Below are 23,838 nucleotides of genomic sequence, written 5' to 3'. Positions count from 1 at the left end.
CTTAGTGAGACTCTCGGCAACTTAGTGAGACTGTTTCCAAATAAAATAGAAAATAGGTCTGGAAGTGTAGCCCAGAGGTATAAAGCCTCTGGACTCCATCCCCAGCACCCCAGAATAAATAAGTAAATAAATAAATAAATAAAAAGTTACTTAAAAAAATATGATAGCTGGGTATGGTGGCACACACTTCTAATCCCACCATTGGGGAGGCTGAGGCCAGAGGATCACAGTTTGTGGACAGCCTCAGCTATTTAGTGAGGCCCTCTGCAACTTAGTGAGACCCTGTTTCAAAAAATAAAGAATAAAAAGTAGGTCAGGGGGTATAGCTTGGAGGTCAAATGGGCCTGGGTTCCATTCCCAGATCTACAAAAAAAATAAATACAATGTGTACACAGTAAAATTCATCTAGTATTCAGCTCTGAGTTAACAGACACATACAACTGAGTAGCCATGACCCTATCAAGAAATCTTTTTTTGCGGGGGTGGGGGGTGTTACTCAGGGTTGAACTCAGGCATTCTACCTCTGAGTTACACCCTGAGCCCTATTTTATTTTAATTTACTTTATTTATTAATTTTTGTTGTGCTGGGGATTGAACCCATGGGCATTCTACCTCTGATACCTGAGCTACACCCCCAGATCTATTTTTCATTCATTTTTTTTTTTTTTGGCAGGTCTGGGGATGGAACCCAGAGGCATTTGACCTCCAAACTACACACATAGGTAGATACAGAAATGCATACATATATACACGCAGATAAAGAAATACGTGCCGATAGATATGGAAATACCACACATATGCATATTTACACACAGAAATAGATATAGAAATATAGATAGATGGACATAGGTATGGGCATATGTATTCATACTTACAGTTTTCTTGAAGTAATGATACTCTGGTGGGAAAAACATGCAAGCATATCCAGCATATAGGTCTTTTTTTTTTTTTTTTTGCAGGTCTGGGGATGGAATCCAGGGACATTCGACCTCCAAGCTACACCCCCAGCCCTATTTTATATTCTTTATTTTGAAACCATGTCTCATTGAGTTGTAAAGGGTCTCACTAAGTAGCTGAGTCTGTCCATGAACCTTGATCCTCCTGTCTCAGCCTCCCAATTTATACTTTATTTTGAAACAGGGTCTCACTGGGTTGCAAAGGGCTTCCCTAAGTAGCTGAGGCTGGCCACTAACTGTGATCCTCCTGTCTCAGCCTCCCAAATGCTGGGATTACAAGTGTGCACCACCACGCCTAGTTTATGTTTATTTTGAAACAGAATCTCTCTCTTAGCTGATGAGTCTTAGCTGATGTTTACCAAGGCGGTCCTTGAACTTGCTATTCTTCTATCTCAGCCTACCAAGTACTGGGATTACTGGTGTGCGCCACCACGCCCAGATTGAAATCCTTTTTTTTTTTTTTTTTTTTTTTTTTAGAGACACCCCAGAACTCTAACGTGCAGCCAGGGTTGGAAACCAGCCCATGATGTCTTCTCCACGACTTGGGTTGGGGGTTGAGGGGACAGGCAAGTACCCCCCAGGGCAGGGAGGACCGTTGTTAGTTAGGTGCAGTGGGCAGGAAGCTGCTCAAACCCCTGGGGAGGGAACAGCACGTGGGCAGGGCCGCCCTCCAGGGCAGGGCCGCCCTCCAGGGCCAGAACCCACTTCCTACTTTACCACAGCCTACAGGAGCCCAAGCCTCCCTCTCCCTCCGCCTCCTGCACAGCAAGGTCGGGTCACCCCGGCCTCAGTCGTTTCTCCAGGGCAGAATGGAGGACGAGGAAGGTCCCGAGTACGGCAAGCCAGACTTTGTGCTCTTGGACCAAGTGACCATGGAGGACTTCATGAGGAACCTGCAGCTCAGGTAAACGGGGTGCTGGGCGCCTCCTCCCCACCCCAGGGAAATGGGGGAGGCGCGTGGGTCCCCCCCCTCAGGGATTCAGTAAACGGCACACCAGGCACACGCCCAGGCCACTGAGGCTGGGATGAGCCCCTCAACGCGTGTGCAGGGAGAGAGTGCTGTCCAGAAAGCGACCACCTTTCTGAGCAGGAGTCGCCCCACCCTGCTCCCACATGGCCAGGTTCCTACCGCCCTTTCCTTCCTGTGATCAGGCCAAGGTGTGACCCCTATGGGGACAGACAGGCAAAGAAACTACTAACTAGGCGCGGGGCTGTGTCCCCTGGAGGCCCCTTGTTGCATCTCAGGCAGGCCCCACCCTGGGGCCTGAGCAATCTCACCAAGCCAAGAAGATGCTCTTGGGGGGTGTCACAGGACACAGCTGGGAGGGGTGACATTGGAACCCACCTACTCACTGAGAAGGTCAAACAGCAGGAAGACACCCAGAGCCCGGGTATGGCATGCCAGGCACCCTGTGGTACAGCTGGGCTTCACACCCCTCCCAGGGGAGCCTGCTGGGTGCTGGGAAACCCCTGTGGCGGGCTGGGGGACCAGGAGCCCCACTAGGCACAGAAGTCGGGAGGCCACGGTCCTGACCCAAGGACAGGAGGTGAGCTCGCCCGCCGAGCACATCTGCGCGCTTGGTCTCATTTTTACAAGAATGAGTTCACGAGGGTCAGCGGTGTTGAACTGGAAGGGACAGGGACTCGCTGCGGCCACGGGGCTGGTGGGAGGTGAGAGCTGAGCTCTGGAGCGCCCACGACAGGGGCGGCAGAGGAAGAGGAACCCAGCCAGGCTGCCTGGGGAAGGGCGGGTTCTACACAGGATGGGGAGCCACGTCCTGGGGAGAGGGGGGCAGGCCAGTGCTCCTCCCAGAGCTGGAGAAGCCAAAAGAGGCACTGACCGGCTCCCGCTGATGACTGAGAATTGACATTGTGGGGAGCGAGGGGTGCGGGCCACCAGCCACTAATGAATCTCCGACCCCTCCCTACACTCTGGGTGGGGCAGGGCGGGTCTTCTTCCGTAGTCGCTGGTTCCCGCCTGGGCGCTGACACAGGAAACACCTAAGCTCCTCCCTCATCTCCCAGCCAAGCCCCTCTCAGCAGCCCCAGCCCAGCCTGGATCCTGTCGGGATCTAGCTCTAGAGAGAAGGCATGGTCCCGATTCCTGGGACTTCATATCCGCTGTAGAAAGCAGTATGGATGCCAACTCTAGCCAGCTGGGTGCTCAAAGTGATCAGCTCACCCAGGATAGGACCCCAGGACCCTCCAGCCGTAGCCCGCCTTCCCCCTTCTCTGGACTCAGTCCTTCCTGGTGGGAGCACTGGCTCCCTAGGGCCCATCTCCACATGCGCCATGCACGAACATTACATTAAGTGCTCGACCCTAGCCAGGCATGATGGCGCACGCTTGTTATTCCAGCATTTGGGAGGCTGAGACAGGAGGATCACAGTTCACAGACAGCCTCAGCTACTTAGTGAGGCCCTCTGCAATTTAGTGAGACCCTGTTTCAAAATAAAGAATAATAAAAAAAATAGGGCTGGGGGTGTATCTCAGAGGTAGAATGCCCCCAGGTCCCATCCCTAGTACTGCAACAAACAAACAAACACACAAACCGCTCAGCCTTGCCCATTGCCCAGGTTCCTGAAGGGCCGCATCTACACCTACATCGGCGAGGTGCTGGTGTCCGTGAATCCCTACCAGGAGCTGCCCCTGTACGGGCCCGAGGCCATCGCCAGGTACCAGGGCCGTGAGCTCTATGAGCGGCCACCCCACCTGTATGCTGTGGCCAACGCCGCCTACAGGGCGATGAAGCGCAGGGCCCGGGACACGTGCATCGTCATCTCAGGTACGCCCAGGGTCGCACCTCATCACGAGAGCTCCAGAGTCTTGGGGGTGCAGGCAGGTCTGGGGGGCTGGGCTGCGGGGCACAGCTCCCCACTGATTCGCCCTCTCTCCTGGCAGGGGAGAGCGGAGCAGGGAAGACGGAGGCCAGCAAGCACATTATGCAGTACATTGCCGCTGTCACCAACCCGAGCCAGAGGGCCGAGGTGGAGAGGTGAGTCGCCCTGACCTCCACGGGGCCTGGCCCCAGAAAGCAAGAGACAGATGGGGGACAGGGGGAGCTGGAGTCCAGCTCAGGACAAGTCTGGTCAGGAAGGTTCCAGGTCACTTCATATGCCGAGAGGGAAGCTATAGCCGAGCCATACCAAGGCCCTCTCAAATGAGGTGGGGAAACCCGGGCCGGACCCCCGCTTTGCCTCCTGGGCCTTGCAGAGATTCCTTCCTATATCCGAGGTCATCTTCCTGATGCGGGAGGGGGCAGGTTGGAGGGGACCAGCACTGTTCCTCGCCCAGAGGAACACAAAGCTAGGGGTTCACTACAGATGGGTCAGAACAGCTGCATCTCCCCAGGCTGCAGCTGAGGTCAGAGGGCAGAGCAGTCACCAGAGACAAGGAACAGCCAGACATGGTGGTGCATGCTTATAATCCCAGTACTTGGGAGGCTGAGACAGGAGGATCGAGGATCGTGTAGATTCAAAGCCAGCCTCAGCTACTTAGTAAGGCTCTCAGCAACTTTGGACCCTGTTTCCAAATAAAATATAAAATAGGTCTGGGAGTGTAGCCCTGGGTTCCATCCCCAGTTATACACACACACACACACACACACACACACACACACACACACAGTAATAATAATAACAATGCCAGGAGTGTTGTTCAGAGATAGGATGTCTCTGGGTTCAATTCCCAGCCCAGTACCAAAAAAAAAAAAAAAAAAAAATGAAAGGAAGGAAGGAAGGAAAAAGAGAAAAAAGAAAGGAAGGAAAAAGAAAAGAAAACAAGCCGGGCGTGGTGGCACACGCTTGTAATCCCAGCATTTGGGAGGCTGAGACAGTTTGCAGCCAGCCTCAACTACTTAGTGAGGTTCTTTGCAACTCAGTGAGACCCTGTTTTAAAGTAAAGAATAAAAAAAAAAGGGGCTGGGGCTGTAACTCGGAGGTAGAATGCCTCTGGGTTCCATTCCTGGTACTAAAAAAATTAATAAAAAATAAATAAAATAAATAAATAATAAAGAAAAGAAAGCAAAGGGCAGTATTGCTGAGCGCCTGTCCTGGGCCCAGAGCGACACAGACTGTGTCCAGCCCAGGAGGCCCAGCGAGTGCTTGCAGGTCTGAGACGGTGGGCCCTCACTCCCTCCCCGCCGGCTCCTGGACCCATCCCGAGAGGCTGTCCTTTCCGTGAGGACAGCGCAGGCAGGGACACTGTTCCCCAGATGGGTCTTGCCTTGAGCCCTGGCCCCTCTGTTTTGACCACAGGGTCAAGGACGTGCTGCTCAAATCCACCTGTGTGCTGGAGGCCTTTGGCAACGCCCGCACCAACCGCAACCACAACTCCAGCCGCTTTGGCAAGTACATGGACATCAACTTCGACTTCAAGGGGGATCCCATCGGAGGACACATCCACAGTTACCTGCTAGAGAAGGTGGGCAGGTGGGCCGAGGACGCCCGCATGGCCCCTGGCTGGGACCTTCGCCGGGCTCCGGGCGCCGGCGCGGGGACACCCTGGCGTTGCAGGCTGGGAAGCGGGGCTCTCTGTGTGGCTCTTCTCTGGACCTGGGTGCCCTGCATTCCAGCCACTCTGACCCCAGGCTCCCTGAATCTGGGAACACTTGGCCAGGGACCCTGGGGCAAACCCGCTCGCAGGCTGGAGTCCAGCTGCCCTTCTGTCCTCAGTCTAGGGTCCTCAAGCAGCACGTGGGTGAGAGAAACTTCCATGCCTTCTACCAGGTGAGCCTCCCAGGTGGGTGGGGAGGGACTGCCAGGAGGAGGCCAGCAAGGAGAAGGAAAGGAGGTCAGCGACTGGGCCCAGCTCCCAAGTCTCCCTCACTCCCTCAACTTCCCCACATCCTCCAGACCCCAGCCCACCCACTCCAACCATTGGTCCTCAGCCCACACAAGATGGCGGGAGTTCTTTGGGAATTGGGAATGTAAGGGCTCCCTGAGCCAGGCAGTGTCTCCCTGAGAGCCTCGGCTCTTGGGGAGTGCCTCTGTGTTCAGCGCTGGACGAAAGGCTGGGTCTGTGTATCATCCTGCCTCTCTGGAGGTTGGTGGGGCTTTGGGAGGGTCCTTGGCCTCAGTGGCCTAACTGAGGGGCGTCTGTGTCCTCCAGTTACTCAGGGGCTGTGACGACCAGAAGCTTCGAGAACTGCACCTGGAGAGAAACCCCGCGCTGTATAATTTCACGCGCCAGGGAGCCGGGCTCAACATGGGAGTGTCCGATGTGAGTGTAAGGCGCAGGGGGATGAGGGTGCAGTCCGACTGAGGTCCAGGGTCCTGGGGTGGGGGCAGGGAGTGGACAGTGACTGGCTCAGGCCAGGAGGATGTGAGCAGCTCAGGTGTGTGTGCAGGACAGAGGGGGGCAGCTTCAGGGAGGAGCCGGTACAGGGCGAGCAGGTGTGTGGGGTGAGGAACTGGGGTTCAGGGAGGGATGGGTGCAGGGTGAGCAGGTGCCTGGGATTCAGGAATCAGGGTTCAGGGAGGGGATGGGGTACAGGTTGAGCACATATCTGGGATGGAGGGTTAGGGTCCAGGGAGGGCAGTGCCCTGGGCTCATGGTGGCTTAGTTGATGGCCTCCTTCTCCCTTAGGGCTTGGACAGTGATGAGAGGAGTCACGGCGTGGTGAAGGAGGCCATGAGGGTCATCGGCTTCAGTCCTGAGGAGGTGCATTCGGTGCACCGCATCCTGGCCGCTATACTGCACCTGGTGAGCGCAGCCCTGGAGGTGCAGGAGGGCAGGCCTCATGGGATATCCTTCCCCGCTGAGGCTGAGCTGCTGAGGCGGGGGTCTCGCATGGCGGCTCTCCAGGCAGCCAAGCAGAACATCTCGCAGCAGACCGTCTTCCTTCGGTGCTGTGGTTGATGAGCTGTTCCACAGCACCCCTCGCCTTCAGTTCTCTCTAAGACTCACAGAGGGCGAGTCACAGGGACAGAGGCCCCGTGAGCCCCGATCCCTGTTTCTATATGTCCATGGCCTGCAGTGACCGCTAACCGTGTCATCTGAGCAGGGCAGGGTTCCCCATATCCATGGCCCCCGAGCATCTTCCTTCTTTCTCCCCATCCACGGGCATCCAGCCTCCTTGGGGATGAGGAGCCTGAACTGTTCTTTGTCCCCCATCATCAGGGAAACATCGAGTTTGTGGAAACAGAAGAAAATGGCCTGGCGGTGGCCGAGGAGGCCCTGGTGGGCCACGTGGCCGAGCTGACAGCCACACCCCGGGACCTTGTGCTCCGCTGCCTGCTGGCTCGCACGGTGGCCTCCGGAGGCCGGGAGCTCATAGAGAAGGGCCACACTGTGGCTGAGGCCAGCTACGCCCGGGATGCCTGTGCCAAGGTACAGCCTGGTACTTGGAAGGGGAAACCCAGGAGACCTTCGTAGGGGACGCCAGATTGGCAGCCGCAAGAGGTGGCATGCTCTGCCCCCAGGCGGTGTATCAGCGGCTGTTTGAGTGGGTGGTGAACAGGATCAACGGCATCATGGAGCCCCGGGGCCGTGACCCTCGGCGTGACGGCAAGGACACAGTCATCGGTGTGCTGGACATCTACGGCTTCGAAGTGTTCCCTGTCAATAGGTGGGCAGCTCAGCCAACCATGTCCCGCCCCAACTCCCCAACCACTGTGGCCACAGTGGGGTCACCACGGTCCCGGGAGCTTGACCAGGAATGTCTGGATTTTTTTTTTTTTTTTTGTGGTACTGGGAGTGAAACCCAGGGGCTTTCTATCTCCATGCTACATTCCCAGACCTATTTTATATTTTCTTTGGAAATAGGGTCTCACTAAGTTGCTGAGAGCCTCACTAAGTAGCTGAGGCTGGCTTCGAACCTGTACGATCCTCCTCTCTCAGCCTCCCAAGCGCGGGGATTACAAGCGTGTGCCATCACTCCTGGCTGGATTCTTCGGCTGGTTCCCAGGCCACTCTGTCTTGACTGAGCCCCTGGACAGTGGTGTGCTGACGGAAGGCAACATTCTGGGGTTCAAATCTCCTGGCTGTGACTCTCAAGACTAGGGGCCATAGAGCAATGGAGGAGCATAGGCAGGAGTGCATGTGGTGCACCTGCATCATTGGGGGAGACCTAGGGGGTGGCTATCTATCACCATCACACCTGCAGGAAGTGGGAGCTGCTCTAAAGATCCCAGCCCTGAAGTCGGGAGTGGCAGCGCATATTTGAAATCCCAGTACTTGGGAGGGATCGCAGATTTGAAACCAGCCTCAGCAATTTAGTAAAATTGTCAGCAACCTAGTGAAACCCTGTTTCAAAAAAAGGGGCTGGGGGTGTAGCTCAAAGCAGAATTCCCCCCGGGTTCCAGCTCCAGGACAAAAATAAATAAATCAACCAGCCAGGTGTGGTGGCGCACAACTGTAATCTCAGTACTTGGGAGATGGAGACAGGACTGCAGATTCAAGAATAGCCTCAGCAAATAGTGAAAATCTCATTCTAGCAAGACACTGTTTCAAAATAAGAATAAAATAGGGCTAGGAGTATGGCTTGGAGGTAGAATGCCCCTGTGTTCAATCCCCAGTACCATAAAAAAAATAAAAAACAAGCCGGGCATGGTGGCACATGCTTATAATTTCAGCAATTTGGGAGGCTGAGACAGGGTACCTGGACTGCCTCAGCTAGTGAGGCCCTTTGCAACTCAGTGACACCTTGTTTCAAAATAGGGCTGCAGGTGTAGCTCAGAGGTAGAATGCCCTGGGTTCCATCCCCAGAACCGCAAAAAAAAAAAAAAAAAAAAAAAAAAATCTAGCTAAGGGTGGTGGTGAATGCTTGTAATTCCAGTGGTTGGGAAACCGAGACAAGAGGATTGCAGATTCCCAGGCAGCTTCAGTAACTTAGTGAGGCCCTCCATAACTTAGCAAGACCTTATTTCTTTTCTTTTCTTTTCTTTTCTTTTCTTTTCTTTTTTCAGTACTGGGAATGGAACCCAGGGACAGTCGACCTCCAAGCTACATCCTACACCCCCAGTCTTCTTTTTTGTTCTTTTTTTTTTTTGGCGGGTCTGGGGATGGAACCCAGGAGCATTCTACCTCCAAGCTACACCCCCAGGCCTATTTTTTTATTCTTTATTTTGAAACAGGGTCTCACTGAGTTGCAAAGGGCCTAAATGGTAGCTGCGGCTCTCATCGTACCACGATCCTCCTGTCTCAGCCTCTCAAATGCTGGGATTACAAGCGTGCACCACCACACCCGGTTTATTCTTTATTTTGAAACCGGGTCTCACTGAGTTGCAAAGGGCCTCACTAAGTAAACTGAGGCTTCCTGCGAAGCACGATCCTCCTGTCTCAGCCTCCTCGATGTTGGGATTACAAGCATCCACCACCATGCCTGGCTTACCTTATTTCAAAATAAAAGAATAAAATAGGGCTGGGGGTGTAGCTCAGAGGTACAATGCCCCTGGGTTTCATCCCCAGTACCACAAGAAAAAAAAAAAGCCCAGAATGGTGACAAACACTTGTAATACCGGTAATTGGGAGGCTGAGACAAGAGGACCGCAGTTTCACAGCCAGCCTCAGTTGCTTAGTAGATAGAATGCCCCTGGGCTCAATCCCCGGTAACACTCACACCAAAACAATCTTCCCAGCTTTGAGCAGTTCTGTATCAACTACTGCAATGAGAAGCTGCAGCAGCTCTTCATCCAGCTCATCCTGAAGCAGGAGCAGGAGGAATACCAGCGCGAGGGCATCGCCTGGCAGAGTGTAAGGGCCTGGCGGGGGTGTCACCTCACGGGGCAGGAGCCTCCTGGGTCTTGCAGGGCAGGAGGCCAGGGCACCGAGGAGGCTGGCATCAGGAGCCTCCCTGCTTGCCTCTGCCCAGGTGGATTACTTCAACAACGACCCCATCGTGGAGCTGGTGGAGCGGCCCCACCGAGGCATCCTGGCCGTGCTGGATGAGGCCTGCAGCACCGCCGGCCCCATCACCGACGGCATCTTCCTGCAGACCCTGGACACGCACCACCGCCACCACCCACACTATTCCAGCCGCCAGGTGCTCTGACTGTCCCACCGGGACGCAGGGGTGGGGGACAGGCCCAGGGGAATCAAACGCCCATGGCACGAGAGGCCTTGGAGGGACCCAGCTGGGTGCTGCTGAGGTCACACGGCAGTCTCCTATGTCCAGGCAGGGTGGCTGCTGGACTGTCCCCTCCCACAGACCACTGACCTGGCTCCACCTTCTTTTTTATTTATTTATTTATTCATTTATTTATTTTGCGGCATTGAAGATGGAACCCAGGGGCATTCTACCTCCAAGCTACACTCTCAGCCCCCTATCCATCCTTCCTTCCTTCCTTCCTTCCTTCTCTCCTTCCTTTTCTTTTCTGGTACTGTGGGTGGAACCCAGGGGCATTCTACCTCCAAGCTACACCTCTAGCCCTATTTTTTATTCTGTATTTTGAAACAGGGTCTCACTGAGTTGCAAAGGGCCTCACTAAGTAGCTGAGGCTGTCAGCGAACCGCGATCCTCCTGTCTCACCCTCCCAAATGCTGGGATGACAAGCGTGCGCCACCACGCCCGGCTCATGGTTCCACCTTCTGTGTCTTGCCCTCTACCTGTCCCACAGCTCTGCCCCACCGACAAGACCATGGAGTTTGGCCGAGACTTCCGGATCAAGCACTATGCTGGGAATGTCACGTAAGACACCTCCTCCCCCCACCCCTGCCAGCTGCATCCAACCCTGGTGTCTGCAGCAGGCACACCATCACAGGGCAGGAGTGCTGGAGAATGGACCAAGACCTCTGTCCCTAGAGACATTGAAAACATGCCTAGCAAGCCTGGCGTGGTGGCGCACGCTTGTAATCCCAGCATTCGGGAGGCTGAGACCGGAGGATCGCGGTTCGTGGACAGCCTCAGCTACTTAGTGAGCCCTCTGCAAGTCAGTGAGACCCGGTTTCAAAACAAAGAATAAAAAATAGGGCAGGGGGTGTAGTTTGGAGGTCAAATGCCCCTGGGTTCCATCCCCAGACCCACAAAAAAAAAAAAAAAAAGAAAAAGAAAAGAAAACATGCCTAGCAGACTGATCCCAGTACTTGGGAGACTGAGCCAGGAAGATCTCAGGTTCAAGGTCAGCTTCAGCCACTTAGTGAGACCCTGGTAAAATAGGGCTGAGAATCTAGCTCAGAGGTAGAAGAGCCCTGGGGTTCAGTCCCCCAGTACTGAAAAAAAAGTAAAAATTGGAAAATTAGAAGGGCTGGTGCGAGCCAGGTATGGTGGCGCACACTTGTAATCCCAACATTTGGGAGGCTGAGACAGGAGGATCTCAGTTTGCCTCCGCTAGTGAGGCTCTTTGCAACTCAGTGAGACCCTGTTTCCAAATCAAGAATAAAACTAGGGCTGGGGGTGTAGCTTGGAGGTAGAATGCCCCTGGGTTCCATCTTCAGTACCACACAAAAAAAGGGGGGGCTGGTGGTATAGTTCAGAGATAAAATGCCTCTGGGTTCGATTCCCAGTACCAAAAAAAAAAAGAAAGAAAGAAAAAGAGAGGAAGAGAGAAAAAGGAAAGGAAAGAAGGAAGGAAAGAAGTGAAGGAAGGAAGGAAGGAAGGAAGGAAGGAAGGATGGATGGATGGATACTGGCATTTCTACCAAAAACCTGGGTAGACCTCACTGTGGTCCTCAGATGGGCCCTGAGGATCCAGCCCAGGGTGTCTTTGGGATCGTCATGAAACTATTAATTTTCCTGGCTCACCCCATGCTGAAGAGGATTAGAGGTGACTCAGGCACAAGTGTCTAATGTGAGCTTTCCAAGGAAACAGAGTCACGATTTGGCACTGAGCTTGTTCATGGTCCAAGAAGACCACAGTTCTGAGCCTGTCATGCCTGTGGTCTAAAACACACTCTAGAGTTCCTGGGCACAAATGAACGGCCGAGGCTGCTGATGGTTGTTTTGTTTGTTTGTTTGTTTGTTGCAGTACTAGAGATGGAACCCGGGGACATTTTACCTCCGAGTGAAACCCCCAGCCATATTTTTTATTCTTTGTGTTTTTGTTTTGTTTTGTTTCCAGTACTAGGGATGGAATCCAGAAGCATTCTACCTCTGAGCAACACCTCCAGCCCTATTTTTTATTTTATTTTTTGTGGTACTGGGGGTGGAACCCAGGGGCTTTTCTACCTCTGGGCTATAGTCCCAGACCTATTTTATACTGTATTTGGAAACAGGGTCTTACTAAGATGCTGACAGTCTCACTAAGTAGCTGAGGCTGGCTTCGAACCGATGAGATCCTCCTGTCTCCGCCTCCCAAGCACTGGGATTATAAGTGTGCACCACCACGCCTGGCTTTATTCTTTTTTTTTTTTTTTTTTTTTTGCAGGTATGGGGTGGAACCAGGGGCATTTGACCTCCAAACTACACCCCCTGCCCAATTTTTTATTCTTTATTTTGAAACCGGGTCTCACTGAGTTGCAGAGGGCCTCACTAAGTAGCTGAGGGTGTCCGCGAACCGTAATCCTCCAGTCTCAGCCTCCTAAATGCTGGGATTACAAGCATGCGCCATCATGCCCAGCTTTTATTCTTTATTTTGAAACAGGGTCTCACTGAGTTGCAAAGGGCCTCACTAAGTAGTAGCTGAGGCTTTCCTCAAACTGAGATCCTCCTGTCTCAGCCTCCCAAGCGCTGGGATTACAAGCGTGCGCCACTGCGCCCAGCAGAGCTGGCTGATGTTTATGGGAGCTCAGTGGGTCCTATACAAACGCTCGATGGACCTTGAGACACAGAGGTCGGGTGGCTTGTCTGGAATCACAGTGCCAGGGAGTAGAGCTGGGATCCAGTGCAGGCGGGGACGTTTGGCTTCAGATCTGGGGCGTACCCACTCAATTCCAGGAGAGATACTTCTCCTAGGGAGAGAGAGTCCGAGGTGGTGAGGGAGAATGTAGACGTACAGGGAAGGAGGAGGGGAGCCAGGGGAGTGGACAGGGAGAGCTGACCCATGGGGGTCCTGGGGGCAGCAGTCAGATCCTGATCACTGCACTGGCCCTGGCCTTGCACAGGTACTGCGTGGAGGGTTTCATCGACAAGAACAGAGACTCTCTCTTCCAGGACTTCAAGCGGCTGCTGTACAATAGGTGAGCATGTCTCCTGGCTGTGTGGGTGCTGGATGGCCAGGGCTGGGGGCTTTCAGGGACTCTGGCTGGGGTCAGATCACCACTTGACAGGTGGGCAGCCTGGAGCTCAAAGCTAAAGCCACATCGCAACAGAGGTGGGGGCACCCTCGGGCAGGCGGGCTGCTCCCTGGGGGCAGCTGGCACGCAGCCTGTGTCTGTAGCTCAGATCCCACCTTGCGGGCCATGTGGCCGGATGGGCAGCAGGACATCACAGAGGTGACCAAGCGCCCCCTGACAGCTGGCACACTCTTCAAGAACTCCATGGTGGCCCTGGTGGAGAATCTGGCCTCCAAGGTACTCCTCACCCCACTGCAATTTTCCAGATTCTTCTCTCTGTGTCCTGGGTACCCACCATGGGGGGGGGGGCATTCTTGTCCTGTCTTCTTGAGCCGTGTCGGTCCCAACAGGGTCAGATGTGTGGGACTTGAGGCCAGGCTTGATCGGTTGCCGGCGCACATATACCCTCCCTTGATCCCACTGCCTCATGGCGGGGGTCCTGCCAGGGGGTGGATTTAGCAGCTGCAGATGAGCCAGGATTCTCCTGGTAGCTGGGGCTATAGGATCAGGAAACTGGCACTAGCCTTATTGAGGCCCAAAGTTGAAGTGGGAATCAAGCGAAATGGGATTAGCAATAAAACATCCAGAGATGGGGGACCCGTCCCTGCTCCCTAGGGCTGGAACCAGGCTCTGGTCCCAACCTCACAGGGCCACCCCTGTGGGGGCTCCAGAGACCTTGTTCTGCTACGATTTCCCTCCGCCTGATTCTCCGCCCTGCCCGGGACCTTGAGGGCTCAGGAAAGCTCCTGCTTGGAGCAAGGTACACAGTGGACACTGGCCCTGACCCCAAGCACTCTCTGTCCCTGCAGGAGCCCTTCTATGTCCGCTGCATCAAACCCAATGAGGACAAGGTTCCCAAAAGGCTGGACCAAGACCGTTGCCGCCACCAGGTTGAGTACCTGGGGCTCCTGGAGAACGTGAGGGTCCGCAGGGCCGGCTTCGCCTCCCGCCAGCCCTACCCTCGATTCCTGCTCAGGTACACACAGCGGCTGTCACCCCAGCTTTAGCCCACATGGGACTCCACAGGGGAGAGCAGAGGGTCCCAACCAGCACAATGTTCGAGGGCATGTGTGTGGACACGGGGAAGGCGTGGTGGATGTGTGTGCAAAGGGACGTGTGGATACAGGGGAAGGGCCCTGTACGGACACGTGGCAGGTAGAGCAGGACACTTGTGGTCAGGGATTGTGTGCAGGACACTCACACACACAGGTGCCCCACAGCTGTTCCAGGACCCTGCCAGAAAGGTCTCAGCCCAGGACTCTCCGGTGCCCCATCACCTCCTAGGAGTGGGGAGCACCCCTCTCCTGAGGCCAGGTCCCCACTGCCCTGTCCTGTGGTGCCAGGTACAAGATGACCTGTGAGTACACGTGGCCCAACCACCTGCTGGGCTCCGACCGGGCAGCCGTGAGCGCCCTCCTGGACCAGCACGGGCTGCAGGGGGACGTGGCGTTCGGCCACAGCAAGCTGTTCATCCGCTCGCCCCGGACGCTGGTCACGCTGGAGCAGAGCCGGGCCCGCCTCATCCCCATCATTGTATTGCTGCTGCAGAAGGTGCGGGCGGAGGGTGGCCCTCGGGGGGTGGGCGTCCCCTGGACCCCACGGGGTCCCTCCTCCATCCGGTCCCCACGGAGTTCCTGATCTGCTGAGCTCAGGGTCCTCACACCGTGGCTTATTTCCTGAATCTGCCTTAATCTATGGGTCCCGAGGCTGTCAGCCTTGTAGGGTGACCAGTCTGGATCCTGATGGCCACATGCTAGGGGTGTCTGGGTGTCCCTCTGTCTTGGGGTCTACCAGAGTTGCCAGGTGCCCTCGTGGGTGAGGAAGCACCCTCTTCTGCTCCCATCTCTTCCATGTGAGCTTTCTCCCTGAGGGGCTGGGGGTCCTGTAGTTTCAGGTCCAAGTTTTAAAGGCTGACACAGAGCCTGGCATGGTGACACACCCTTATAATCCCAGTACTAGGGAGGCTCAGACAGGAGGATCGCAGGTTCTCTGTCAGCCTCTGCTACTTAGCAAGGCCCTCTGCAACTTAGTGAGACCCTGTTTCAAAATAAAGAATAGCCAGGCATGGTGGTGCACACTTCTAATCCCAGCATTTGGGAGGCTGAGACAGGAGGATTGTGGTTTGCAGACAGCCTCAGCTACTTAGTGAGGCCCTTTGCAACTTAGTGAGACCCTGTTTCAAGATAATAAAAAATAGGGCTAGGGGTGTCTCTCAGAGGTAGAATGCCCCTGGGTTTCATCCCCAGTACTGTAAAACAAAACAAAACAAAACCTTAAAATTAAATAAAACAGGACTGGGATGTAAAGTCTACAGAGGTAGAATTTACCTGGGTTTAATCCCCACTGGCACACACAAAAAGCCGGGCACAGGCAAGCTGATCTTTTCTGAGAGTCTACTCTCTCAGCTTAACCAGCTACATGCTCACCCAGGAACCAACCACGGGCTAGACATGGTTCCTGGGAGACAGGGGGTACTCAGGAAAAGGCTGGGCTTAGGAGACTGGGACCTGACTGGACCTAACCCCATGTCCATCCCCCGGCCCGCCCAGGCATGGCGGGGCACCTTGGCCAGGTGGCACTGCCGGCGGTTGCGGGCCGTCTACACCATCATGCGCTGCTTCCGGAGGCACAAGGTGCGCACCTACCTGGCTGAGCTGCAGCGGCGGTTCCAGGCCGCGCGGCAGCCCCCTCTCTACGGCCGTGACCTCGAGTGGCCGCTGCCCCCCGCCGTGCTGCAGCCCTTCCAGGACACCTGCCACGTGCTCTTCTGCAGGTACTGCCCTCAGTGCCCGCGCTGTCGCCCAGGCAGTGAAGTGCTCACCCCAGGCCCACAGTGCCTGGCTGGGGACAAAGCAGGAAGCCCAGGCCACGCTGGCAGTGCATCTCCTGTCCCAGTACTGTGCTTGGCCTTGGAGGTCCAGAGCCACTGCCTGTCCCGGGGTAGCGGCTGGGCGGGCTGGTGTCCTCTGACAGCTGTCTTCTCCCAGGTGGCGAGCCCGGCAGTTGGTGAAGAACATCCCCCCTTCAGACATGGCCCAGATCAAGGCCAAGGTGGCCGCCATGGGGGCCCTGCAGGGGCTGCGTCAGGACTGGGGCTGCCAGCGAGCCTGGGCCCAGGACTACCTGTCTTCCGTGAGTGCCAGGAGGGCCGGGACTGCATGCGGCGGGTGGGGAGCTCACTGCTGACACTGTGCCTGTCGCACCAGCCATCCTGGCTAGCCTGTTGTGTGACCTGTGGACCGTGCCCTTGGACCCCGCCTCTCTCCTGAGGCTTCACCCTGAGGTCTAAGGGCATCATATGCCAGCCAGCCTGGGCTGTGCCAGGCAGCCTCTGAGCCCTGAGAGCCTGTGTTCTAAGGGGTACTGGATGACTGTTCCTTGTGTGATAAGGTACAGCCCCCTGGGACACGGACACACACACACACACACACACACACAGTCTCTCTCTCTCTCTCTCTCTCTCTCTCTCTCTCTCTCTCTCTCTCTCTCTCTCTGTGATTCCCTTAGTTCTCTCCTGGCTGCTGCGAGTTCGCTTTCCTGGGTCTAGACTTCAGAGAATAATATCTGGGGGCTTGGGCTTTGGGTTCCTCCAGATGGGGAAGCTTCTGCGCTAAGGGGTGAGGTCTCCACCTTGTTCCGGCTCCCCATCGGGCTCTCTAAGCTACCCAGCAGCAGAAGCCACCCAGGAAGGCAAGGAGAGCAGAGGGTGGGACAGACAGGGCCTAGGCCTAAGACCCAGCACGGTGATGCACGCCTGTGATCCCAGTCCTCGGGAGGCTGAGACAGGAGGACCAGGCAGGTTCAAGGTCAGCATCCACAACTATTTTTATATTTTTATTTGGAAACAGGGTCTCTTAAGCCAGTAAGGCTGGCTTCAAACCTGCACGATCCTGTCTCTGCCTCCCAAGTGCGGGGATTAAAAGTGTGTGCCACCACACCCAGCTTTTATTCTTTATTTTTGAAACAGGTTTCACTGAGTTGCAAAGGATCACTAAGTAGCTGAGGCTGTTCTCAGACCGCAATCCTCCTGTCTCAGCCTCCCAAATGCTAGGATTACAAGTGTGCACTACCATGCCGGGCTGCCAGCTTATTTTTTATTTTGAGGCAGGGTCTCACTAAGTGACAGAGGGCCTCACTAAGTGAGGCTGCCTGCAAACCTGTGATCCTACTATCTCAGCCTCCAAGGACTGGGATCATAAGCGTGGGCCACCACATCCGCCCGGCCCAAAATTTCAAAAAAATTGTTTTTTGTGGTACTGGGGGTGGAACCCAGGGGCTTTTCTACCTCCCAGACCTATTTTTTTATACTTTATTTGGAAACAGGTTCTCATTAAGTTGCTGAGAGCCTCACTTAGTAGCTAAAGCTGGCTTCAAACCTGTGCGATCCTCCTGTCTCAGTCTCCCAAGTCTGGGGATTACAAGCGTGTGCCACCACACCTAGCAAAAAAAAATTTTTTTTTTTTTTCAGGTCTGGGGATGGAACCCAGGGGCATTCGACCTCTGAGCTACACCCCCTGCCCAATTTTTTATTCATTATTTTGAAACCGGGTCTCACTGAGTTGCAGAGGGCCTCACTAAGTAGCTGAGGCTGTCCGCGAACTGCCATCCTCCAGGTCTTAGCCTCCCGAATGCTGGGATTACAAGCGTGCCCACCATGCCCGGCTCGAAATTTTTTTTAAAGGAGTAGCTCAGAGGTAGAATGCCCTTGGATTCAATCGCCAGTACCAAAATAAATAAACAAATTAGATAGTAGTAAAATGAAAAGGGGATAGGGGTGTAATTTGGAAGTAGAATGGCCCCGGGTTCAATCTTCAAGCCAAAAATAAATAAAAGAATAGTAAAATATTGAAACAGGAGGATCCAGGTTTGCGGCCAGCCTCAGCTACATAGTGAGGCCCTCTACAACTTAGTGAGACTCTGTTTCAAAAATAGAGAATAAGCCGGGTGTGGTGGCGCACGCTTGTAATCCCAACACTTGGGAGGCTGAGACAGGAGGATCGCACAGGTTCAAAGCCAGCCTCAGCTACTTAGTGAGGCTCTCAGCAACTTAGTGAGATCCTGTTTCCAAATAAAGTATAAAATAGGTCTGGGAGTATAGCCCAGAGGTAGAAAGCCCCTCGGTTCTACCTTCAGTACCACCAAAAAATAAATAAATAAATAAATAAATAAATAAATAAATAAATAATAAGGAGAAGGAGGAGGAGGAGAAGAAGAAGAAGAAGGAGAAGAAGAAGAAGAAGAAGAAGAAGAAGAAGAAGAAGAAGAAGAAGGAGAAGGAGAAGGAGAAGGAGAAGGAGAAGGAGAAGGAGAAGAAGAAATAAGAAAGAATAAAAAATTGGGGGAAGGTATAGTGCGGAGGTAGAATTCCCCTGGGTTCCATCCCCAGTATCCGGGGTATAGCTCAAAAATTGAACTCCTCTAAATTCAATCCCTAGTACAAAGCAAAACAAAACATGCCACAAAGATGAGGCAGAGGAGGAGGGCGGCACGCCCTTTGCCCTCACAGAACTCAGTGCCGCTGGACTCCCGCACCTGCCAGGCTGTTGCCTGGGTGGAGGGAGCTGCGGTGATTTGCTGAGGGCCGTCATCGCTCCCATGTGCCCCCAGCCCCTGACCCAAGCATCCTCTGCCACCGTCCGTTCTCAGGGCGCAGACAACCCCGGAGCGTCAGGCCTGTTCGCTCAGCGGCTGAAGTCTCTCCGGGAGAAAGATGGCTTTGGGGCTGTGCTCTTCTCTAGCCACGTCCGAAAGGTCAGCCTGGTCTGGGGAACACGGGGGGCGTGGTCGGGGTGCTGTGGAGAGCCCAGCCCAGGCCCAGCTGAGCCTAACGCTCTGGGAGAGGGGAGGACCCTGGGAGAGAAGCAGTTGGGGCTGGAAGTGGGGCCCAAGATGGGGGACAGCGCGCCCAAGGCCTAACACCTTCCGTCAGGTGAACCGCTTCCACAAGAGCCGGGACCGGGCCCTCCTGCTCACAGACCGGCACCTCTACAAGCTGGAGCCAGGCCGGCAGTACCGGGTGATGCGGGCTGTGCCCCTGGACGCGGTGAGCACCATCAAGGGCCCCAGGCTGGGTGCCCGGCCTCAGTTACCTCCCCATTGTCTCTGAACGATGGCCTGGAGCATCCTAATGCGCAGCCGATAGTAGCACCCCTCTGAAAACCCTGTGGTGGCTCTCCCATATCCTGCGGGGTGGAGGCGTGGACCCCCAGATCTGCCGGCACAGCCATCTCACCCCCTGCCCTGTGTCCTCGCACCGACCAAGCCAGATGGCCCCTCTCTCCACTCGTGCCTATCTGGAGGGGGCCTGCCGGGCGGGCCAGGACACACCCGGGCCCCTGCCACAGTACACGGCTGCCTCCTGAGGGACCCTGTCCCCACTTTCTGCTGGGCCCTGGGCAACATGGCATACGTTTTAATCCCAGCATTCGGGAGCTGAGACAGGAAGTTCACGGTTCGCAGACAGCCTCAGCTACTTTGCGAGGCCCTTTGCAACTCAGTGAGACCCCGTTTCAAAATAAAGAATAGACAGGCGTGGTGGCGCACGCTTGTAATCCTCCTGCTTGGGAGGCGGAGACAGGAGGATCACACAGGTTCAAAGCCAGCCACGCTGGCTTAAGAGACCCTGTTTCCAAATAAAAATATAAAATAGGTCTGGGAGTGTATCTTGGAGGTAGAAGGGTTTCCAGGAACCCCAGTACCACCAAAAAGGAAGGAAGGAAGGAAGGAAGGAAGGAAGGAAGGAAAGAAAGAAAGAAAGAAAGAAAGAAAGAAAGAAAGAAATAGGGCTGCGGGTTCAGCTTGGGATGGAACCTCTGGGTTCCATCTCTAGTACTGCAAAGAAAGAAAGAAAGGGAGGGAGAGAGGAAGGAGAGAAGGAAGGGAGGAAGAAAGAGGAAAAGAAAGGAAAAAGAAAGAAGGAAGGAAGGACGGATGGACGGACAATGTGGAGTGAGCATTCTGCTGAAGGCAGGGTTCCGGGAGGGGGTGGGAGGAGCTTCCTGGGGAGAGCCTGCTGCACCCTGACCCAGGCCCCTGCTCAGGTGACAGGGCTGAGTGTGACCAGCGGCAGGGACCAGCTGGTGGTGCTGCACGCCCGGGGCCAGGACGACCTCGTGGTGTGTTTGCACCGCTCGCAGCCACCCCTGGACAATCGCATCGGGGAGCTGGTGGGCGTGCTGGCTGCGCACTGCCAGGGGTGAGTGTGGGCCAGCGGGGATGTGGGGTTGGGCGTGCTGGCTGCGCACTGCCAGGGGTGAGTGTGGGCCAGCGGGGATGTGGGGTTGGGCGTGCTGGCTGCGCACTGCCAGGGGTGAGTGTGGGCCAGCGGGGATGTGGGGTTGGGCGTGCTGGCTGCGCACTGCCAGGGGTGAGTGTGGGCCAGCGGGAATGTGGGGTGCGGCGCCTCGCTGCCCTGGGCCCCGGCCTGACCCCTGCTCTTCCTGCTCCAGGGAGGGACGTACCCTGGAGGTCCGAGTCTCTGACTGCGTCCCACTGAGCCAGCGCGGGGTCCGGCGCCTCGTCTCCGTGGAGCCCAGGCCAGAGCAGCCTGAGCCAGACTTTCGCTGCAGCCGTGGAAAGTTCACCCTCCTCTGGCCCGGCCGCTGAGCAGCCTGCGCTGGCCTGCCCCGGCCTCCGGGCAGCTCCTCATACCTGGCCCTGGCCACAATGAAGGCCAAGACTGGCCCGCCCCTACCCAGCGCCCCACACAATAAAGATGCTGTGTCTGTGTCCTGCTCGGCTGGTGCCTGGGTACAAGGGAGTGGTCCTTCCACCCCACTGCGATGGAGCACGGGGCTGCCCAGGCTTGTGCTGCCAGCTGCCTGGACTGATGTCCACCCAGCATCCCCTGCTCGCCCACTGTGGGGTCACCCATGCTGAAAGAAGATACCTGGGGGTCCTGTCTGGGTTAGAATGGCAAGATCCAGTCCTCAGCGTCCCAATCCAAGGACGCGCTGGATGTGGGACCCAGGGTCCAGAATCGGGCGTTCTCCCAAGGCATGCTGCCCTAGACACCCAGCCTGCCTCTCACGGGCTCCAGACTGCCCTGCACCCCCAGTGGCCCTCTGTCTCTCTCCCTCCTCACCCACATGGCTCCCAGCCATGCTCCTGCAGCTCTGGGGAAGGCTTGGGCCCCAGGGCTAAGTTGGAGCAGGGCTGGGGGAGCACGCTAGGGTGCAGAGCAGCCCTGAGGACCATCGAGGGTGTGCTTATGGCAGCCCTGGCCAGGCTGGTGTAGATTCAGCCCATGCCTGTCCATGTCCGGTGCTGAATGCAAGTATCCAGGCGGTGGGACCTCCCTGCGGGGGGAGCCACCAAGAAGTGGGGTACCACAGCCAGGGTGGCAGGCACTGGGGAGCAGGGCAGGGTCTGGATTTATGGGAGCCAGGTGCCGCGCCTATGGCCAGCTAAGCGCTTGCCCGCAACACACCCTCCTGCCAGGCCTCAGCTCTTCAGCTCAGCACCGCTCTGATCCCATCCTCTTCTCCCCATCAGCGTTCCCTTTGCCCTCACAGCCGTTCCTCTTTTATGTTGGGACATATCTTTGTGGGGTGTCCTCACTTACTTGTGCCTGTTTGTTGTGGAGGATGGCATCTGTCACCGTGGCCTTTGGCTGAGTCATAAGAGCTCAGGAAAGCCGAGTGTGGAGGCGTACACCTGTAATCCCAATACTTGGGAGGCTGAGACAGGGTGACAGGATGGAGGACAGCCTCGGCAAGCCCTGAGACTCTCATCAACCACGCAAGACCCTGGCTAAAATAAAAACAAGCCAGATGCACACTTGTAATCCCAGTACTTGGGAGATTGAGACAGGAGGATTGTAGGTTGGCAGCCAGCCTCAGCTACTTAGTGAGGCACTCCACAATTTAGTGAAAATCTGCTGTGTGTGTGTGTGTGTGTGTGTGTGTGTGTGTGTGTGTTACTAAGATGGAATCCAGGGGCATTCTACCTCCAAGCTACACCCTGAGCCCTATTTTTTTATTCTCTTTATTTTGAAACAGGGTCTCACAGGGTTGCCTCACTAAATAGTAGCTGAGGCTGTCCACGAACCGTGATCCTTCTGTCTCAGCCTCCCAAATGCTGGAATTACAAGTGTGCGCCACCATGCCTAGCTGAGAACCTGTTTCAAAATAAAGAATAAGCCGGGCATGGTGGCGCACGCTTGTAATGCTAGCATTTGGGAAGCTAAGACTGTAGGATCGCAGTTCGCAGCCAGCCTCAGCTACTTAGTGAAGCCCTCCGCAACTCAGTGAGACCCTGTTTCAAAAATAAAAATAAAAAATAGGTCAGGGGATGTAGCTCGGAGGTAGAATGCCCCTGGGTTCCATCACCAGTACTGCAAAAAAAAAAAAAATATATATATATATATATATATATATATATATATATATATATATATATTTGACATGAGTTATACAAAATATTATCGTTTCAATGTGTAATCAACATAGAAATGGTTAATACTAGATATTTTTAAGTTAAGTCTCTGACCCCCAATGTGTGTTACACTTGAGGCACATATGAGTCTGCACACCCTAGACTACAGCCACTCAGAGCTGGCATGGCTGCCATAGCGGACCGCCCAGCTGGAGAGCCCTGGAGGTCCACAGGTACTCACCAAATATTGAAGGAAGGAAGGAAGGGAGGAAGGAAGGAAGGAAGGAAGGAAGGAAGGAAGGAAGGAAGGGAGGGAGGAAGGGAGGAAGGAAGGAAGGAAGTCTTGCCACTAATTTCGACTGGGAGGAGGGCGCCTCTGCTAGCCTCACCATGAATGGCCACCAGGGGGCGCAAGAGTGCAGGTGGAAGGTTTCACGTAGCATCCAGTGCCAGGACCCTGTGTCCTGTGGAGCCTTCAGGTGGCACCCGAGGAGGCCCCAGAAAGGGAGACCTCAACTCAGGACAAAGAGGTTCTTGACATATGTGTGGGAAAAGAATTTCAGTGTGTGCCAGATACTGAGGGGCAATCTGAGCGTGGTGGCACATGCTTGTAATCCCCGTACTTGGGAGACTGAGACAGGAGGATCACAGGTTTGAGGCCAGCCTCAGCAGCATAGTGAGCCCCCTCTGCAACTTAGTGAGACCCTGTTTCCAAATAAAATATAAATAAATAGGTCTGGGGGTGTATACCAGAGGTTGACGACTCCTGGGTTCCTTCCCCAGTACCACCACCCAAAAAAAAAAAAAAAAAAAAAAAAAAAAAAATATATATATATATATATATATATATATATATATATATATATATAGAGAGAGAGAGAGAGAGAGAGAGAGAGATTTTCTTAGGGAAGCAAGGAGTGTACTCTGGAGAGATGCTTTGGGGCGGTATGCTCTTCTTTGAAAGGAAACCTGATGGGCTGCGAGAGTGGGAGGTAAGTTAGGTTACATCAACCTAGTGACCACAAGATGGCTTATGGTGGCCCAGCCATTCTCAGGATTCTTAGGTTGACGTCTCCGTTATCTGATCAGTAGATAATACTGGGAAAGTACCCTGAAGTTTCCTTTGCTCCATCTATTCTAAAAATATCTGTGCTCGTGGGCTAACAGCGCACAGGGCAATTTTCATAGATGGGCAAATTTCCAGAAACTTTAAGATTGTGACTGAAAGCGGGGCGTGGTGGCGCACACACACTTGTAATCCCAGTACTTGGGAGGCTGAGAGAGGAGGATCGCAGGTTCGCGGCCAGCCTCAGCTACTTAGTGAGGCCCTTCGCAACTTAGTGAGACCCTGCTTCAA

At 54.8% G+C, this 23,838-nt stretch overlaps 1 protein-coding gene across 1 annotated transcript; it reads left to right on the top strand.

Annotated features, from left to right (window-relative positions):
* Positions 1 to 1,765: 1,765 nt before the first annotated feature.
* MYO1G (myosin IG) lies at positions 1,766 to 20,711 on the top strand (the record flags this gene model as incomplete). The annotated part of the gene is made up of 22 exons (XM_080701515.1): positions 1,766 to 1,860; positions 3,533 to 3,741; positions 3,858 to 3,951; positions 5,213 to 5,378; positions 5,630 to 5,683; positions 6,066 to 6,176; positions 6,543 to 6,659; positions 7,077 to 7,286; positions 7,379 to 7,524; positions 9,536 to 9,650; positions 9,769 to 9,939; positions 10,514 to 10,584; positions 12,936 to 13,010; positions 13,211 to 13,343; positions 13,916 to 14,082; positions 14,450 to 14,657; positions 15,656 to 15,879; positions 16,094 to 16,238; positions 18,753 to 18,857; positions 19,036 to 19,149; positions 20,147 to 20,301; positions 20,555 to 20,711. The coding sequence occupies 22 exons, from the start codon at positions 1,766 to 1,768 to the stop codon at positions 20,709 to 20,711; spliced, it is 3,042 nt and encodes a 1,013-aa protein (XP_080557641.1).
* Positions 20,712 to 23,838: the final 3,127 nt, after the last annotated feature.

This window comes from Muscardinus avellanarius (assembly GCF_963383645.1).
Source record: "Muscardinus avellanarius genome assembly, chromosome: 9".
Lineage (NCBI taxonomy): Eukaryota > Metazoa > Chordata > Mammalia > Rodentia > Gliridae > Muscardinus > Muscardinus avellanarius.
Note: the sequence above shows the minus strand (reverse complement) of the source record. Positions and strands in the feature narration are given on the sequence as shown.